This window comes from Mustela putorius, unplaced genomic scaffold (genome assembly GCF_011764305.1).
Source record: "Mustela putorius furo isolate JIRA1106 unplaced genomic scaffold, ASM1176430v1.1 tig00000129_pilon_pilon_pilon, whole genome shotgun sequence".
Classification (NCBI taxonomy): domain Eukaryota; kingdom Metazoa; phylum Chordata; class Mammalia; order Carnivora; family Mustelidae; genus Mustela; species Mustela putorius.
Window position 1 is genome coordinate 16,944,941 of NW_025421290.1, and position 16,111 is coordinate 16,961,051.

The 16,111-nt window shown below is 40.0% G+C and overlaps 1 protein-coding gene across 3 annotated transcripts in view; it reads right to left on the reverse strand.

The window, feature by feature from the left end:
• Positions 1–16,111, reverse strand: part of PPP2R5E (protein phosphatase 2 regulatory subunit B'epsilon) — a 147,003-nt gene that overhangs the window by 60,703 nt on the left and 70,189 nt on the right. For all 3 annotated transcript variants that reach the window (XM_004738896.2, XM_004738897.3, XM_004738895.2), the window contains exon 3: positions 9,561–9,757. In XM_004738896.2, the coding sequence (XP_004738953.1) occupies positions 9,561–9,757 (197 nt within the window). The remainder of the gene's footprint in view (positions 1–9,560; positions 9,758–16,111) is intronic.

Below are 16,111 nucleotides of genomic sequence, written 5' to 3' on the forward strand. Positions count from 1 at the left end.
TAACTGCATTTTAACTCTAGAAGTCCCTTATCTTATCCTCACTTTACAGAGACAACTTCCTCTGCAGAAGTCTCTGGACAGCGCGTATTTCTTCTTGTTTTCATCTACAGATCAAGTTTGGCTTTTAATATTGGTCAGAGGCCAACTACCTCCTGGAAATGACCTGCTCGTTGTTTTCTTGCCAAATTCTTGCCTCAGGCATTACCGTCTCTGAGAATTCCACACTGAGGACATTCATTTTCTCCAGCTTTTCCTGCTCATAGGCATCACAGTGGTATAACCAGCTTCCTCCTTAGAGAATCAAGTAATAAATCTCTCCCCCTCTCATTTCTGTCCTCGGTAGAAAGACACTTGAATGAACTACATAACCTAACAGCAAGTGCTAGAATTAGCCAAGACCCACTTATATATATATATATATAAACCACAGGCAGTATTACCCAATCATTTGATCATACATTTTTCTTAGTAGATTTTCCCAGAAGTATTCCTTACCCCTCTAGCCATATTTTCAGTTTCGAGGTTCAACTAAAAGGTAGGAGAAAAGAGAAACCAAAACTTGGATGCAGTACTGTAACTCATCCTGCAAAATTGTGCTGCCAGCTTCGGGGGAGAGGGAAAAAGGGGGAGCATTCTCCTTAGAGTGAGATGATCGTATTGGATACATCAGTGCTAGACAAGTCGCAGCTGTCAAACAATTTTAAGTATATTGAAGACTCTGAACAATCTGTAAAGCAGTTAAGCCAGAAGGACTACAGCTTGTAAAAGAAGCAAATAGCAATCATGAGTAGCTCAGTTGCTTCCTGAGTAAAAACCCACTCCTTAGCACATTTAAATTAAAACCAAACACATTAAAATCCCTGTCAGATTCCTTAAGAGAGAATGTTTGCATGAGAGAAATGGTAAATTATTAATATCGACATGAATATGCAAGTATATCAGGAAAATTTTTATTTAGGTAAACTAAGGATGGTATATATACACATGTATATATAATTATACACACACAAGCACAGGCAGATTTACAGGATACCCCCCCCCCAAAAAAAAAAGAAAGAAAGAAAAGAAAAAAAAAGACTTGAAATTTCCCACAGAGAATTAAAATTTTAAGTCAACAATCTGAGAAAAAAATATGGGAAATTACCTTAAAGAGACAAAAACAAAAAAACTTTCAGGCTATCAAATCTTTTCTGGTAACCAGAAAACCTGATTAACCCATCTAAAGAAAAAGGCAAGTCTAGCAAGGGTGGTAGAGGTAGTACTATGACTAATGATAGCGATAATAACATCACAACAACCTTATAAAGTCACAAGGGGGTAAGAAGTTGAAAAAGGTGAAGACTCGTCTAAGATCCCAGCTAAGTGGTAGGACGGGGCCCAGGTCTGTCCATCTACACCATCCACCTGGGGAAGGACAACAAAAAGTAGGCTGTGCATACGAAAGTGCTTCCCAGGATGAGAGACCATCCTGGAGATGGAGGGATATTCAAATCATCTAACTCCCTCGCTCTAAATTCAAGCTAAGCAAGCAACATAAGGATGCTTTGGCTGCTGGTAAAGCCTGCCTGCATCCAATGGTGGGACAGAGAGAAAACATGGGGGTGGGGAGGGGGTGGCACATGAACTTGGGAGAGAGGATCATCTCAAGAACTGTCACTTGGGAGGAACAGAGGAGAGTTTCAAACTACCCAGGTCTCCTCCTGAGCTCCTCTCCACCCCCACCCCAAGACCATTCACTCTCACAGACCCGGGAATGAGTGGCGGAGCAGGCAAACAAGGTGAAGAAGCACTCCTACTTCTAGAATAACACAAAGGCAAAGTAGGGAAGTGGTGAGAGGAGACAGTGAAAGGGATGCTATTTCTTAAGCAAAAAGGAACATTTAATCCTGAAGCCTACTATTTGGTCTGGCCTTGTCAGAAGCAGCAAGATCCAGGGAAAAGCTAATCAAAAGCCTTACTACCTGTTTATTTGGGAGAACTCAATGAAAAGAACACAGTATAGAGGAAGGAGTCCAACCTTTGGGTTTTACTCCTCATTCCCATTGTAAAGAATGATTCCAGGAAAGCATTAGGCACAGCAGTCAAGAGTATTGGCTCTGGAGCCAGACAGCCCAGATCAAATCACCTCTGCCAGTTACCGTGGTAAGTAGCTCTGGGCAAGTTTCTTAACTTCTCTCAACTTCCTTTATTCTTTTTTTTTTTTTTTAAAGACTTTATTTATTTATTTGACAGAGAGAGATCACAAGCAGGCAGAGAGGCAGGCAGAGAGAGAGGGAAGCAGGCTCCCTGCTGAGCAGAGAGCCCGATGAGGGACTCGATCCCAGGACCCTGAGATCATGACCCGAGCCGAAGGCAGCGGCTTAACCCACTGAGCCACCCAGGCGCCCCTCTCAACTTCCTTTAAATCATCTGTAATATACATAATGCCACTATCTACCTCACAGGGTTTGTGTGAAGACTGAATTAACTCCTATGCCGTAACTGCGGCAGGGAATTATGCTTGTTAAGCATAGAAGTTGTACAGATGCTCAAGATCTTCTCTTGGTACACACCTTTGAGAAGAAGCTCTATGGATTCAGTATTTGAGGACAAACTGTAAATTGTGAAACTATTATAACAGCCTACCAAAACTGACACAAGATGAAACAGAAAATCTAGAGTCAGACACATATTTAAGAAATTGAATTCACTACTAGAGGAAACCTTCCAACAGAGGAAACCAGAGGCCCAGACTCATGAAATCATTCTAACAATTTCATTCTTTAGTTATTGCCATAAATAGGAAGATGCGGCTCCTTTCCAATCTATCTTCTATTTTCCAAGAAAGCAGCATCTAGCAGAGCTGCATGTATGGTAAAATCAAGCTTAAACCATTCTGGATCAGATAAGTCTTTGAATATTCCATCAAAAGCTATGGCTCTTCAGCCACAAAAATACACAAAACACTCAAAATTCTGCAGTCAACATCAGAGGATCCACAGACCCTATAAAACCAATCTACAGACACCCTAAAAGATCCTAAATGAATATTAGGGAGCATTAATCAAAGAAGAGCAGCACTATTGTTTAAGATTTACTGTCCTTAAGGAAAGGACAAACATGCCTGCCGGTTTCTCTATCCTCTGATAAATTACAAATGGTAACAATCTACTCCTAACCTTAAGCAGGGAATTCTTCCTAATCTCATTCTAAAAAATGTCTTTTGCTATCTTTATCATCATAACCTTAAATTCTTTTCTAAGTACCAAGAATTCTTTACCTTCTAATTTAATTCTCAAGTCCTATCTTTTAGACTTATCCTATCCTCAAAATAGGATAGGATAATAGCCAATAGTTTCAGTTCCTAGATGCCTTTCCCAGATATCACTCAATTCTCTTCCATTATGTATACTCTGAATAGTGTAAACAGCTCATCTCCACCACATCACCTACCCCCCAACCCCCACCACCACATGAGTCAGATCTTATCACCTTTGAGTCTGAAGAGTCACCTCCAAGGCAAATTCTGGCCAGGATTTATGGTTACATTCCTTATCAAATACCAGAAAATGAAAAATGGAAATTTCATATTCCCCCTCCCCCCAGCTATCATTCCTAAGGCTACTTTTAGATAGTTATCTTATGAAAAGAAACTCTCATCCTTCAGCCAATAAAGTATGTAGTGAAGTTAACAAAGCACTCCTAAAAATCTGTGTAGGCAGACTCTGAGACCTTTAATTGCAACTTCATAATTTTCTACAAAACCATATTTTTCTATTAAGAGGCGAGTCAGAGCTGTGACTTCCAGTTAAGTCAAAGGATGTATAAAAGATAAAACACTTAGATAACCAAATGACAGGGTGTAATTTGAGAGTAGGAAAAACAAAGCTAACAATGGCCAAGAAACAATAATTAGGACTCAAGGAAAGACTTCAAGAGAAAAGAAGAAAAAACTGTCCAAAATATCTCTTAAAACTACATTACTTCTGGAAAAATCACATATTCTACGAATTCGGTATACAGGAATTTAACCACAGACTGGGAATGGGGCAGACTTTAAAACCAGTAAGTCATAAGGACAAAGTATAAGAGTAATACTATCGAACAGCCAGTGCAACAAAATATACTTTCCCCAAGAGGGAAATGATAGGATTTTATTCTAATAAAGATTCCACCACTGTTCATGCAATCACTGTCTACAGTTATCACCTCGACTTCCTTCTACTTCATGCTCTCCTCAACCAGCTAGTTCCAACCTGCACCACCGCAGGAGAGCGCACTGAGTCCCCCAGGATTCCCTTGTACCACCTGGAATTCCAGCCCTGTTCTTTGTCTCCTGCTTTCCCCCCACATTACCAATCTTCATCTCCAGCTCTCCACATCTAGGTCCCATAACCTCCATACTTCAAAGTATGAACTCTGAAGTTCATACATCAAAAGTGTGACTCCCCTCAGCTTCCATCCACGCACTACTCTCCCTCCTGCTGTACTTTTCTGAAACAACAACACAACAAACCCCCTAAATCGCAAAGCTATCCTAGACCCCTTCCCCTCTCTCACACTCCACACACCCACACAAATGCCAAGTGGCTTCAATGTTACCTGCTAAGTGAGTCTCAAATGCCTTTCCTCTCCTTCTCTACTTATACACTTGCTTTAGGCCCTTTACAACTTCTCTATAACAACATTTCCCCTCTTGACATTCAACTTCAGCCCCCTCCAATCTCTCTGGTCCACTGCCATCACAATATAAACCTCACCATGTCACTCGACTGCTTCCAACTTTTCAACGGTTATCCACTGTCCAGGAGATTCTTTCAGGATCTGGTCCTCACCTACAGCCTCCGCTGCCACCATCCACCTCCTCCCGCTCCCCAACATACACACAGACACACACATAATCCCACAACAACACAACACTACCGTGTTTCTCTGAATATATTATGGGATTTGGAAATTCCTTTACATCATGTAATTCTCTTTTTTTAATTTCAACACTATTTCAGCCACTTAGAAAACACACATTTACCTGTCAGCACCCTGAAGAGGCTTCACTCACCATGTGAAAAGCCTTCCTTGGCCATCTCTACTAATCTCTAACCAATCGCCAGTCACTCTATTCCTTCCTTGCCTTGTACATACTCTGTTAAGTTAATGCACATGTACCATTTTGTTATTGGTTCATGAGAATCCCTTCTACCTGTTTTTTTTATCCTGTTTTTTATCCTGTTTTTTTCTACCCTGCCTTTTTTTATCATCAAAATGTAAAAATGCAGTTCTTAGTCATTCAGTAAACTTTACCTGGACTTCACTAAAATAATGTCTTCAGCAATGAGATTTCAACTCACACTCGAACTACACCCAAAAGAGACATTTTTGAAAAGGAAGATGTGCAGATATAAAAAGAATAAAATACAGAGAATTTGAGTTTGGGGGGAGGGGGTGCTGTGCGGGAAAGTACAAGATACCCAGGAAAGCCAGAAAGTCTAAAAAGCCTTTCAAATGGATGCATGGCAACAGAACCAAAAAGAAAACATTAGCATAATGTGGTAAAAATGCTGCCTCAAGGACAGAAGCCTGACACTTGAACTGATACAAAGCAGAATGCACCAAAGCCTAAAAGTACTACAATCCCTGATTCTGGTTTTTCCATCAGATCTGCCCTCATGAGAAATACAGGCCTAAGCAACTATTTTGGGTGCAAAATCCGCTCTTAGACTGTGTTGAAACCAAAAGAGCTGACTGTGTTCAGAGCTGGAAGAGAAGGGGGGGGATGGTCACCATGAACCCCTTCCATTCACAGCAGGAGAAACTAGGGCTTGAGAGAAATTACTTGCCCAAGATCTGACCATCAGTCAAGTGGAAGATGAGAAACGAGGTCACTTTCACGTTTTCCGCCTGAGGCTCTCTCCACTACCCCACACTACTCTTCGGCAGGTAAGTTAAGTGCTACACTGTTTTATTTTATTTACACATAAAGAGCTGTTTTGCTTTCTTAATTCCAGCAGCCCTTGAGGTGGCATCCAGACTACATTTACATGCTAAAAATGGCTTCCACAACTCACTGATTACTTTTATCCGTCACTCTTTTCTTGCCCTAACAGGGTTAGAATTCTCACAGGATAGGTTCCATCAGGTTAAATCAAAGGCTTCTCCTAATAGTGCTGACACCAGAACATGTCATCGTTGGTTAAGTCATGACTCATCCTAGTTTATAAAAACCTAGCTATCATTTCATTGATATTTCACTAAAAGCACCACCATTTCCTTCACTAATCCCAGTGAAGCAGTTGTATTTTACAATAACAAGGCAGACTGGGTAGGGACAATGACTTTTGCTCCACAGACAGGATCATCTTGGAATTGCAGAATCTGAGGACCACACATCCAGTTGACAGCATCTTAAGTCCATAAACAGGAACTCTGGGTTCCCCCAATGATTGTTAAAATCAAGTACATGATAAGGGAATTATCAAACAATAATAATATTATTGACTGAATGTGTTAGGGACTATTTTAAGAGCGTTATACACATCCTTACTGCCAATGCTCCCCAAAAGCCCAAAAGGGCAATAATGATACAGATAAGGCAAGCAGGCAGTAGCAGCACCAAATATAAGGGGCCTAAGAGGTGGCAAGAGCACACCAAGTGGGGCTTTGGTTCCAGCCCTTCTTACAGAGCAGTCAGCGCCCAGCTTGTTAGACTGTATACAGATCTGAGGTGGTAAGAACCTTGCTGTACAAGCAAAGCACAACGATTTTACTCAGGCAGAGTATTTACGGAGCAGGGCAGGAAGGACTATGGCCACCCTCCCCCTGATCCCATGTACCTCCCAGCACCACACAAAAACCAAGGGCCCCGAAGACAGATGGCTCTGTCCAAAGTGATGGAGCAAGTTAAGTGTGGCCAGAGCTGGCACCTGAACCCTGGCTTGTGTGGTTGCAAAGTCCCTTCTCTTTGTACCCTTCCCCACTAGCTCTGCTCTGTAAATGCCCCCAGATGGCCTAAGAACCATGTAAAAATAATAGCTACAATTTCACAAATCATGAGGTACGAAAAATAAATTACACCTCTGAGAACCCTAACCTACCAACTGGAAAGAAAATTTTCTAATGCCCTAGAATAGCATGTGTGCTACAGATTTAACACCTCCTAAGGTAGGGCTCAAGTATATTTTAAAATGCACATTCACACACAACTGACAGGAGACTTTTAAAAAAAAAATTGATAGGGATTTGGGAGAGGGTAGCAGAGAAGGGAAGAGTCTCCTTTAAAAAAAGACCAAAACTGGTATAGAACCAAGCTGGTTTCATAAGAATAAAAAAATTTTTTTTATCATGCCAAATACTGAATTTAAAAACTGAATGTAATCCAAGAACATTCAATATCTGAATCATAATTCGAGAGCCTGGAATGCTGACATTTAAGAGAGAAGTCATTCACTCATTCAACAAACCTTAGGTAGGCCTGTGTTAGGAGGTATTCTGGAGGCCACGAGACGAGCACGGCATAGTTGCTGCCTAGAAGTGCCTACAGCATAATTAGAAATCTTGGATTAACACATGTGAAAAAATTAAAAAGCAGCAAATGAACAAATTCCAAAAGGGTGGTTTGCCAAGAAGTGGAGGAACTGAAGGAAGGAGACAACTCAGGGCTTTTCGGGCAACAGTGGAAACACTTTAAGCCAAGTCTGGGAAGGAAGGGGGAGAATCAGAACTAGAGGCGGGGGCCAGGAAACACATGAAGGTCCAGAAACAGGAAAAACAAGGCAATTTAAAAAAAAAAAAAATCAGTAAATACACAGCTCTTCTCACACAAGGGGAAACCGACGCACGTGTGTGTGTGTGTATGTGTGTGTGTGTACACCCATATATATATATATGGCAATTGATAGGGTGGTAGTTAAATAAATTAGGGTGCCTAATTTATTATTAGTACGTAGCTTTAAAACTGAGTAAGACACCTTTATGCATACTATATGATATATATGATATACTGGTAAGTAAAAAAAGCAAGGTACAGATAAGCATGTACACTATGCCACCACTTGTTTATTTATACCTATATGCTCGTATATGCTTACATATTCATGGACTATCCATGGAATGATATAGGAGAAGGAAGTTAGAAACAGTGGATACCTCTGTTGGCTGAGACCAGGTAGATTAGAAGCAACAGGCCTTGCTCTCTGCAGAAACTAGATGGACTAGAGAAAACCCTAAATATCAGGTTAAGAAGTTTAGATAGCATGCAAACTCTAGAGCAGGGCTTTTCAACAATGGTTGAGACATTTAGGGCCAGATAATTCTCCATTGTGGGACTGTCCTGTGCAGCATAAGATGTTTAGCTGCAATCCAGCCCCTTCCATCTCTGGTTGTGACTGCCAAAAATGAGGTCTCTGGACATGGCCTAAGTGCCTTAGGAAGCAGAATCACCCCTAGTTGAGAACCACTGCTCAAGAGCTACAATGTTAATGTTAATCCACAAAACATTATGCTACAACAGTCTCGGAAATTAACAACAAAGGCAATCCACACTCAGATATGGACCTGGCGAATACACTGGACATTGTTTTGAAATGATCTTCACAAATCAGTCATGGTTTCTCAAGTTATGCTAATTCACATCCCTTCCCAAATCTGTACTGTTCACTTTTGACCACATCTACTCCATCACAGATGTCTCTTTTCTGTATTTGTTGAACACAAATGATAAAAGTTGGAACTGAAAAGCTAGACAGATTTCCGGGACTACAGAGGGAGTGGGCCAGATTCTCCAAAGGGCTTCCCAGTGGTGCACTGACCCTTTTGGATCTCTGCAACACAGTTTCACCAGTTAGCAGAAGAGCTCCACCTCCCCCAAGAGCACGTACTCTCTAGATCCAAGATCTTCAGGGATGCCAAAGAAGGCAATCTTCCCATAGAAATCTATCAGAAAACTGTATTTTGGCTTAGCTTTTTAAAAACTAATTACTGACTCAATAAGAACATAGTTACTTCCATTATGCTAATAATGTTTCTCCTCGTAACTCCTCATGACCACACAAAGTGCAAGACACAGTTCAAAAATAATGCAAGACATCACCCCTGATTTCAAGATTATGAAGACAATGATTAGTTTATAAAGCCAGGACAGGCTTTAACTAGATTCTACAAGTCACAATTTTATTATGGTTAAAGCCATTTCTAATTTACCACAATGAACCAGGGGGAGAGTGGGGGGATTAAGACATCCAACAGGCTTGAATATTTTTCAAACACAGATCTAAAACTCATGTTGATTCTCCTGCAGCTTTTCTTTTCGCAATGCCAGAAATCCAAGAGTACCTGGCAATCTTGGCTTCATATTTTGAAGTCACTGATTCCTCCAGTACTGTTGTAGGTGAAAAGTTCTGGATCTCATTCTCCTCAAATCACACTCTTCAAATTCTAGTATTGTTCCGACTACTTTAGCTTAGCTCTCAGAAGGCTGGCTCTCATTTGTGGAGGTGACCTCCAGTGACCTGACTCTGCAATCAATACACCTGTGAGTCGCTATGGAAGGTGCTTAAAAGTGTCCGCGGCGAAAAAAAGAAACTCACCATTCTAACTACTTCAGGGTAAGTCTGCTCTGTCAAACAGCCTCTGCTTATTGTAATGTAGTCCACCAGTTCATTAAGAGTGGAGCGCTTGTATTCTTTCATTTTAAGATCAGATAGCGTGTCCATGAAGTCAAAAATGACACAGCACTGCTGAAGTTTCTTTAGGAACAGTTCAGGCTGCTCTGAGGATGGAACGTCTAAGAAAAAAAAAGGAAATGGTGTAAGTCTGTCATCAATTTCTAGGTAACAGGAATTCTCTGTGAAAGTTACTGCAAAAGCAAGCTCAAAAAAATAAGAATTCACATGACAACAGTGTTCTTTTTAACAATTACACATGGGCGGGAGGGGATCCCATAGCCACTACGTCAGAGACCTTGTCTTTGAAAACTACATGGTACCAACACAATGGACAAGCATTTGCTATTCCACAACCAAAGATTGACCAAAATCCCAAGAGCCATTAGAAAGTTGAAGCACATTTTAACCAAAAACACCCCCATGTCAAAACCCCTCAGCCAAAAACACTGAAAAAGGTCACACTTCCCATTATAAGGTAAAGCCAGAAGTTTTCACTGTTGGTTTAAATTAGTTTTACTAAAAAAATTTCAAAGCAGAAATGTCAGTAAATTCATTTTAATTTCATGCTGACACCCTTGGTATTTAAAGCAACTGTTGTATGTGTATGTTTATATTTTTTGTTTTGGTTTGGTTTGACATCTATGAAGTTTCTTTGTCAAAGAAACTTGAAAAACCAACAAGATGAAGTAATATCAAATCTCTCAAAAAGAACATACCAGTAATGGGACAGTAAGAGTAGACTCTACTTAAATCTATGCTCTCTCTTTTGACCCATCTTATTCCCTCACAGTGGGAGAAAACCACTAGCAGCTTCATTAATATGTTCTTAGAATAAACATCTGTTCTTTTCCCACAAACAGCACATCAGACATTTGGTTTGGTATCATTTCTAAAAACTAGATAAAATTTTTAGGTTAAAATTCCCCAGTTAGAATGAAAACCTGATCTATAGCTGGACTTGAAGCACACTAAGTTGTGTATGACCCATTCCATTCCTGTTTTATTTTCACTATTTTATTCCCCAAACTGGAACTTCTCTGCAAAGGCAATGAAATCATAACCAGGGTAGGCTGCTGCCTCCATCCAAGGTGATTAACTCATTAATCCTCAAAACACTCTTAGAGGTAAGCAGATGGCATTCTATTATTAGTCTCCATTTTTCTAAAAAGAAACTTCAAGGTAGTCACTGAGGTCCCACAATGAATGAGTTTCGGAGCTGGGCACAGTGCCCAGGTCTCTAACCACATTTCCACATTCCCTTTGTACTACTCAAGAAGGACTATAACAATGTTTGGCCAGTCACTGGCAACCACCCTCTGTTGCCAGCCTCCCTGTAAATGCTTTACAGCAGACATAAAGCATAAGCCACCTAGTCTCTGGAGGTAAGTCAACAATTAACAGCGCCCACCTTACAACCACCAGCAGCCCAGCAGACAGGAGTGGGAGCTATCTACCCTCTTCAGACTCCACGTGACTCCTCTCCACAGCCCTCCTCCCCTGCTCACACCCCACAACCCACATGCTAGCTCAAGTACCCAGGACCTCATAGGTAATTCCCCCCAAACACTGCCTCCTGACATCAACTTGAAGGTAAGCCTAGATGAGAGTGGACAGAACACCTGAAAACATAGGATTTCTCTACCAGATACAAAGGAACAAGAAATAGTCAAAAATTTTGAAGGTATATAGAACATCACTGCTAAAAACAAGATGTAAATTTAGAGATTATTCTTAACCAGTATGTTTCCCCTCACACCACCACCCCCACAGTTCCCCCAAAGCTTAATGTAATGTACCTTAGAGTAAAAGACTCTGGGATTTGAGTTAAACCGTGAGATGACTTATTCTATGCTCCTATACTTAATCACTTTAAAAAAAAAAATCTAGCTTTAGACTCTAAGAACTAAATTTAGTCAGACCAAGCATTCTCCTTAATTGCTACCTATTTCAGGTGTCCAAAATAAGTTAACTAGTTAAAAAAATACTAAACGAGGCTGCTTATGAACATAGCTATATATCCTTAACCAACAACTAGTTACATGCACAGGACCATTATTGGTTAATTACTGAAGTCTTGTAAGTCCTAAATCAGACCCCATACCTCAAAGCTGCATAGAAGTTTTGATGCTGCATAGGGGGAAAAAAATCTTATTAATGTTAACATCAAGGTTAAAATCATTAGAAGAAATTGTAATTAATCCTATTTTTGTTACAGTAACTTTAATAAAGCTTAAAAACCAGACCATCTACATGGAGAACTACATTAACTCAGCACATACGGATTATGAAAGCATCTATAAATGATATCCTTTCCTCCAAAAAGCAAAGCATCACTTAAGTAGTGACAACAATGATTAATCTTTGTGGTCGCTGTACTAATACTCAAGAGATTCATATATTTGGCTATTTTAAAAATTTCAGGCAATTAACATTTAGTCTTTTTCTTTTTTTAATGTTAGGCGGCAGTTGAAATTTATTCTCTATCCAAATTGATGTAATGTAATAGGCAAATGTGAAGCAGACTATCCATCTGCCTAATGGAATAATGGTAATAGCTTACATTTACTAAGCACTACTGCACACATTTATTATGTACTATTCTAAGCATTTTCACATATTCTATCTCATTTAATCCCACCAATTCTATACAGTTGGCACTATTTCCAATTTACAGATGAAAAAAATCAAGACACAAAGAAATTCAGTGACTTGCCCAGAATCATACAGCCAACAAACAGTGGAGACAGGATTCAAATGCAGGTGAACTGGCTCCAGGGCCAGAACTCTTCACCACTGTCCAACATTCAAACTCAATATAAGGCAAGAAGAGGAATATCTTATTTCAGAAAACTGGGTATGTGCAGACATAAAAAGAGAAAGAACACAGAAAGAAATCAACCAATCTCCAACATGCCCCATTCATAAAGGATCAACCTGAATGAACCCCTTCTCTACCTCCTCTCTAGCCCATTCCCAAGATTAACACATACAGCAATAAGCTATTCTTTATCCGTTAGCATAGACTAAATTTTTCTAAGATGATCTCCTCTCCTTAAATTAAAGACTGACCGAAGAAATGGGGAGTGTTCCTCAAAGAGCCAATTCCATTATAGCAACAACTTAAAAACATTTTTTTTATTCTCACTGAAGGAGGACCTAAATCAGTCTGAGCAAAGGGCTCTTCTTGTAATGTCTAGCCCTCAGATTGCCTCAAATAGCTATGCTTCTCCCAAACTCCTTGCTTTCATCTCCCTAATCCCAGTAAGATATGTAAAGGGGTAATATAAAAATGTACAACAGGCCAGGATCAGAGAAAAAACACTTGGGAGTAATCTAGAATGTTTCAATGATAGAAGTTTACTGTCTATGGAACCAGTCCCAGAAGCAGATAATAAATATCTTTGTAAAGAAACATTTATAAAAAGTATCAGATACTAGGCCATAAAGAAAATATCATAAATGATAAAAAGTAGAAATTAGATAGGCAATACATTTTGAACATGAAGCACTAACACTAGATTTTAACAATTTAAAATGACCCACCTCCCAAATCCAAGCCACCTGAAAATCTAAACACTTTAAAATTAACTTAGATTGAAGGGGAGGGGAGTGGATTACAAACATTTAGAAATAAAATGTAGATCAGAAAAATTAAAGGTCATCTCAGAAACCCAAAGCAGACCAGGCAGTGATGCTTGCGTCATCTCTCTTCCAATGGAAGCCTCTGGTCTACACAGGCCATCCCTGCCCCCTGGAGAAGAATTCCATAGAATCATAACCATAAATAATGAGGAATCAATAAGTGATTATGTAATACCATGAAGGTCATTAGCACAACAACCCGTCCATCCCATATTAGCATTTGTTTAAAGGGGAGATAACTGACCCAACTATCACAGCATGGTAAGATTCTGCTGCTCTGAAACCACTCTTAAAATTAACCTGATTTCCAGTGTCTGTTTCTCAGCCAAGAAAATAATGTAACCAGCTAAGTGGTCAATCCACCTGGCAGTTACATTTCTCACTTGTACTGTCCCCCCCTTTTTCCTTTTAAGCATTAGGTATTTTCTCCCTATGCCCTCTTTTTTTTTTTTTTTTTTTTTTTGGAAAGATTTACTTGAGAGGGAGCGAGCGTGTACAAGTGGGGGAGGAGCAGAGGGAACTGCAGACTCCCCACTGAGTAGGGAGCCCAACACAGGGCTTGAGCCCAGGATCCTTGAGATCATGACCAGCTGAAGGTGGTTGCTTAACCAACTGAGCCAGCCAGGCGCCCCCTGCATGACTTTTCCATCACCATCTCCCAGCATCCTCTTATCAATTCTCATCAATAAGCTGAAGAAAATGACTACTCCCACTTACAAGGTGTTCATACCCAAATAATTTTAAAATTTACAAGTACGAGAAGAACTGGGAACATGGACATAGAATTCAATAGTAGAGGAAGGATGAAAGTTCAAATTAAAAAACAAAGATTCTCAGGGCTCTGAGAGGGAGGCTCAGTTGGTTAAGCATCTGACTCTTGATTTCAGCTCAGGTCATGATCTCAGGGTTGTGAGATCAAGCCCTGCGTCAGGTTCCACACTAGATAAGATTCTCTTTCTCCCTCTCCCTCAGCCCTCTCTCTCCTCCCTTAAAGGGAGAGAGACACACACACACACAAATTCTCTTTGTGTCCAAAGAACAGTCAATAGGAGCTATGTACATTTTAGCCACAGTCCAACCCCCCCACACACACACACATTAATGCACACATGCATACTCACACATCTCTCCTCACCCTTACTATGATTTCAAGGGCTGGCTGGAGATTAGATGGTTGTCTGTAATTGGCAAAAGCAGCTCATTCCTCCCCTAGTCAACAGCTTCCATCATTCCATCGCATCTAATGTTTGGGGCACAGGATCATGGATCCAATACTGGCCTGTCTTCCCTCGGCGCCTGACTCAGTCAAGACTTTGCAAAGCAAAAAGGAGCAAAGGTAGAAGAAATAAAACATAAGCCAGGTGTCCTTTGGGTCTGGTGCTCTAAGACTCCATTAAACTTAAGTGGTTGAAAATCAGAATATTAGGGATGCCTGGGTGGCTCAGTTGGTTGGACGACTGCTTTCGGCTCAGGTCATGATCCCGGAGTCCCAGGATCAAATCCCACATCGGGCTCCCAGCTCCATGGGGAGTCTGCTTCTCCTTCTGACCTTCTCTGCGCTCATGCTCTCTCTCACTGTCTCTCTCTCTCAAATAAATAAATAAAATCTTTAAAAAAAAAAGAAAATCAGAATATTAAATTCACACTCGCAAACAGGCCAATCAAATAAATACAGAAGGCCCACATCATTATAACACTTATTAGCTACGTATCAAAGCAAAAAATGCAAAGTGATTTAGGAAAAAAAATAATGTGGGCTGGTAACTTATTCACACATAGGCTGTTAGAATGAATGTGGAAATACAGTGAATCTATAAAATGATGCTTGCACTGGAAGCTAAGCATTATTTGAGCTCCTAATGAACAATATTTATAACCCATTATTTCAATTCAAAAGATGTAAAATAAAATAAAATAAAATCCTGCTAAATTGCCAATGCTTTTCACCTGAAAATGTCCTAAGCTCCTATGTGGCCTTTTTACAGTACCAGCACAGATGGGAATATAAACATGGCCTTTGATTCCCCCCTCCCATCTCATCTCCTTAGAATTTTCCTTAAGGTGAATAAATCCCCAACCATGGATACTATCAGTCCCTCACACACAACCCTCTAAAACTTCCAACAAAGTCATGAGACTCTTACTTCCACAAAGCATATCAACCTATAGTTATAGAAAACCAGTTTCATGGTAGTGATGAGATCTTAGCACTCAACATAAAGTTGACTTAGCCTTGAAGGACTGAGGCATGGCATGCTGGTACACGTGGCAAAATACCTAACTGCCTGACCATGTGGTTTGTCCAAATCCTCGGCACCAAGTTTACTTCTAAACACAGATATAAGCGGCATTCTTCCTATAGCACATATTTCAGGAAAACTGAACGGAATCTTATTTTTATTAGTGAACTATGTTTAAATTAGAAATTGTTTTGGACAGCCACAAAATTACAAATACTAATTACTAATACTAGCAATATTTCATCAAAACAGGGAGACAAAACTATAAATCTTTCGAATGAACCAAGTAGTGTCAGGCCTCTTGTCCTATGAAATATAACATGTTGATTTCACAAGTTATTTCAGTGTAAATAAACAAATGAGAAACTACCCCCAAACTAACATGTCAGCTAAAATAAGTATGAAAGACTTGACCATTCTAAAGCCGTTATTATAGTATTCAAAGCAGTGGCTTTAAAAACCGTGTGTTGATGTAGATGACAATGTTGGTGGTAGTGCATTGTTTCCATGACTACAGATTTTTTTAAATCATCTCAAGTGATTTTAATGTGAGGGCACACTTGAAAACCCCTGTTTTTTTAAAGCATTAAC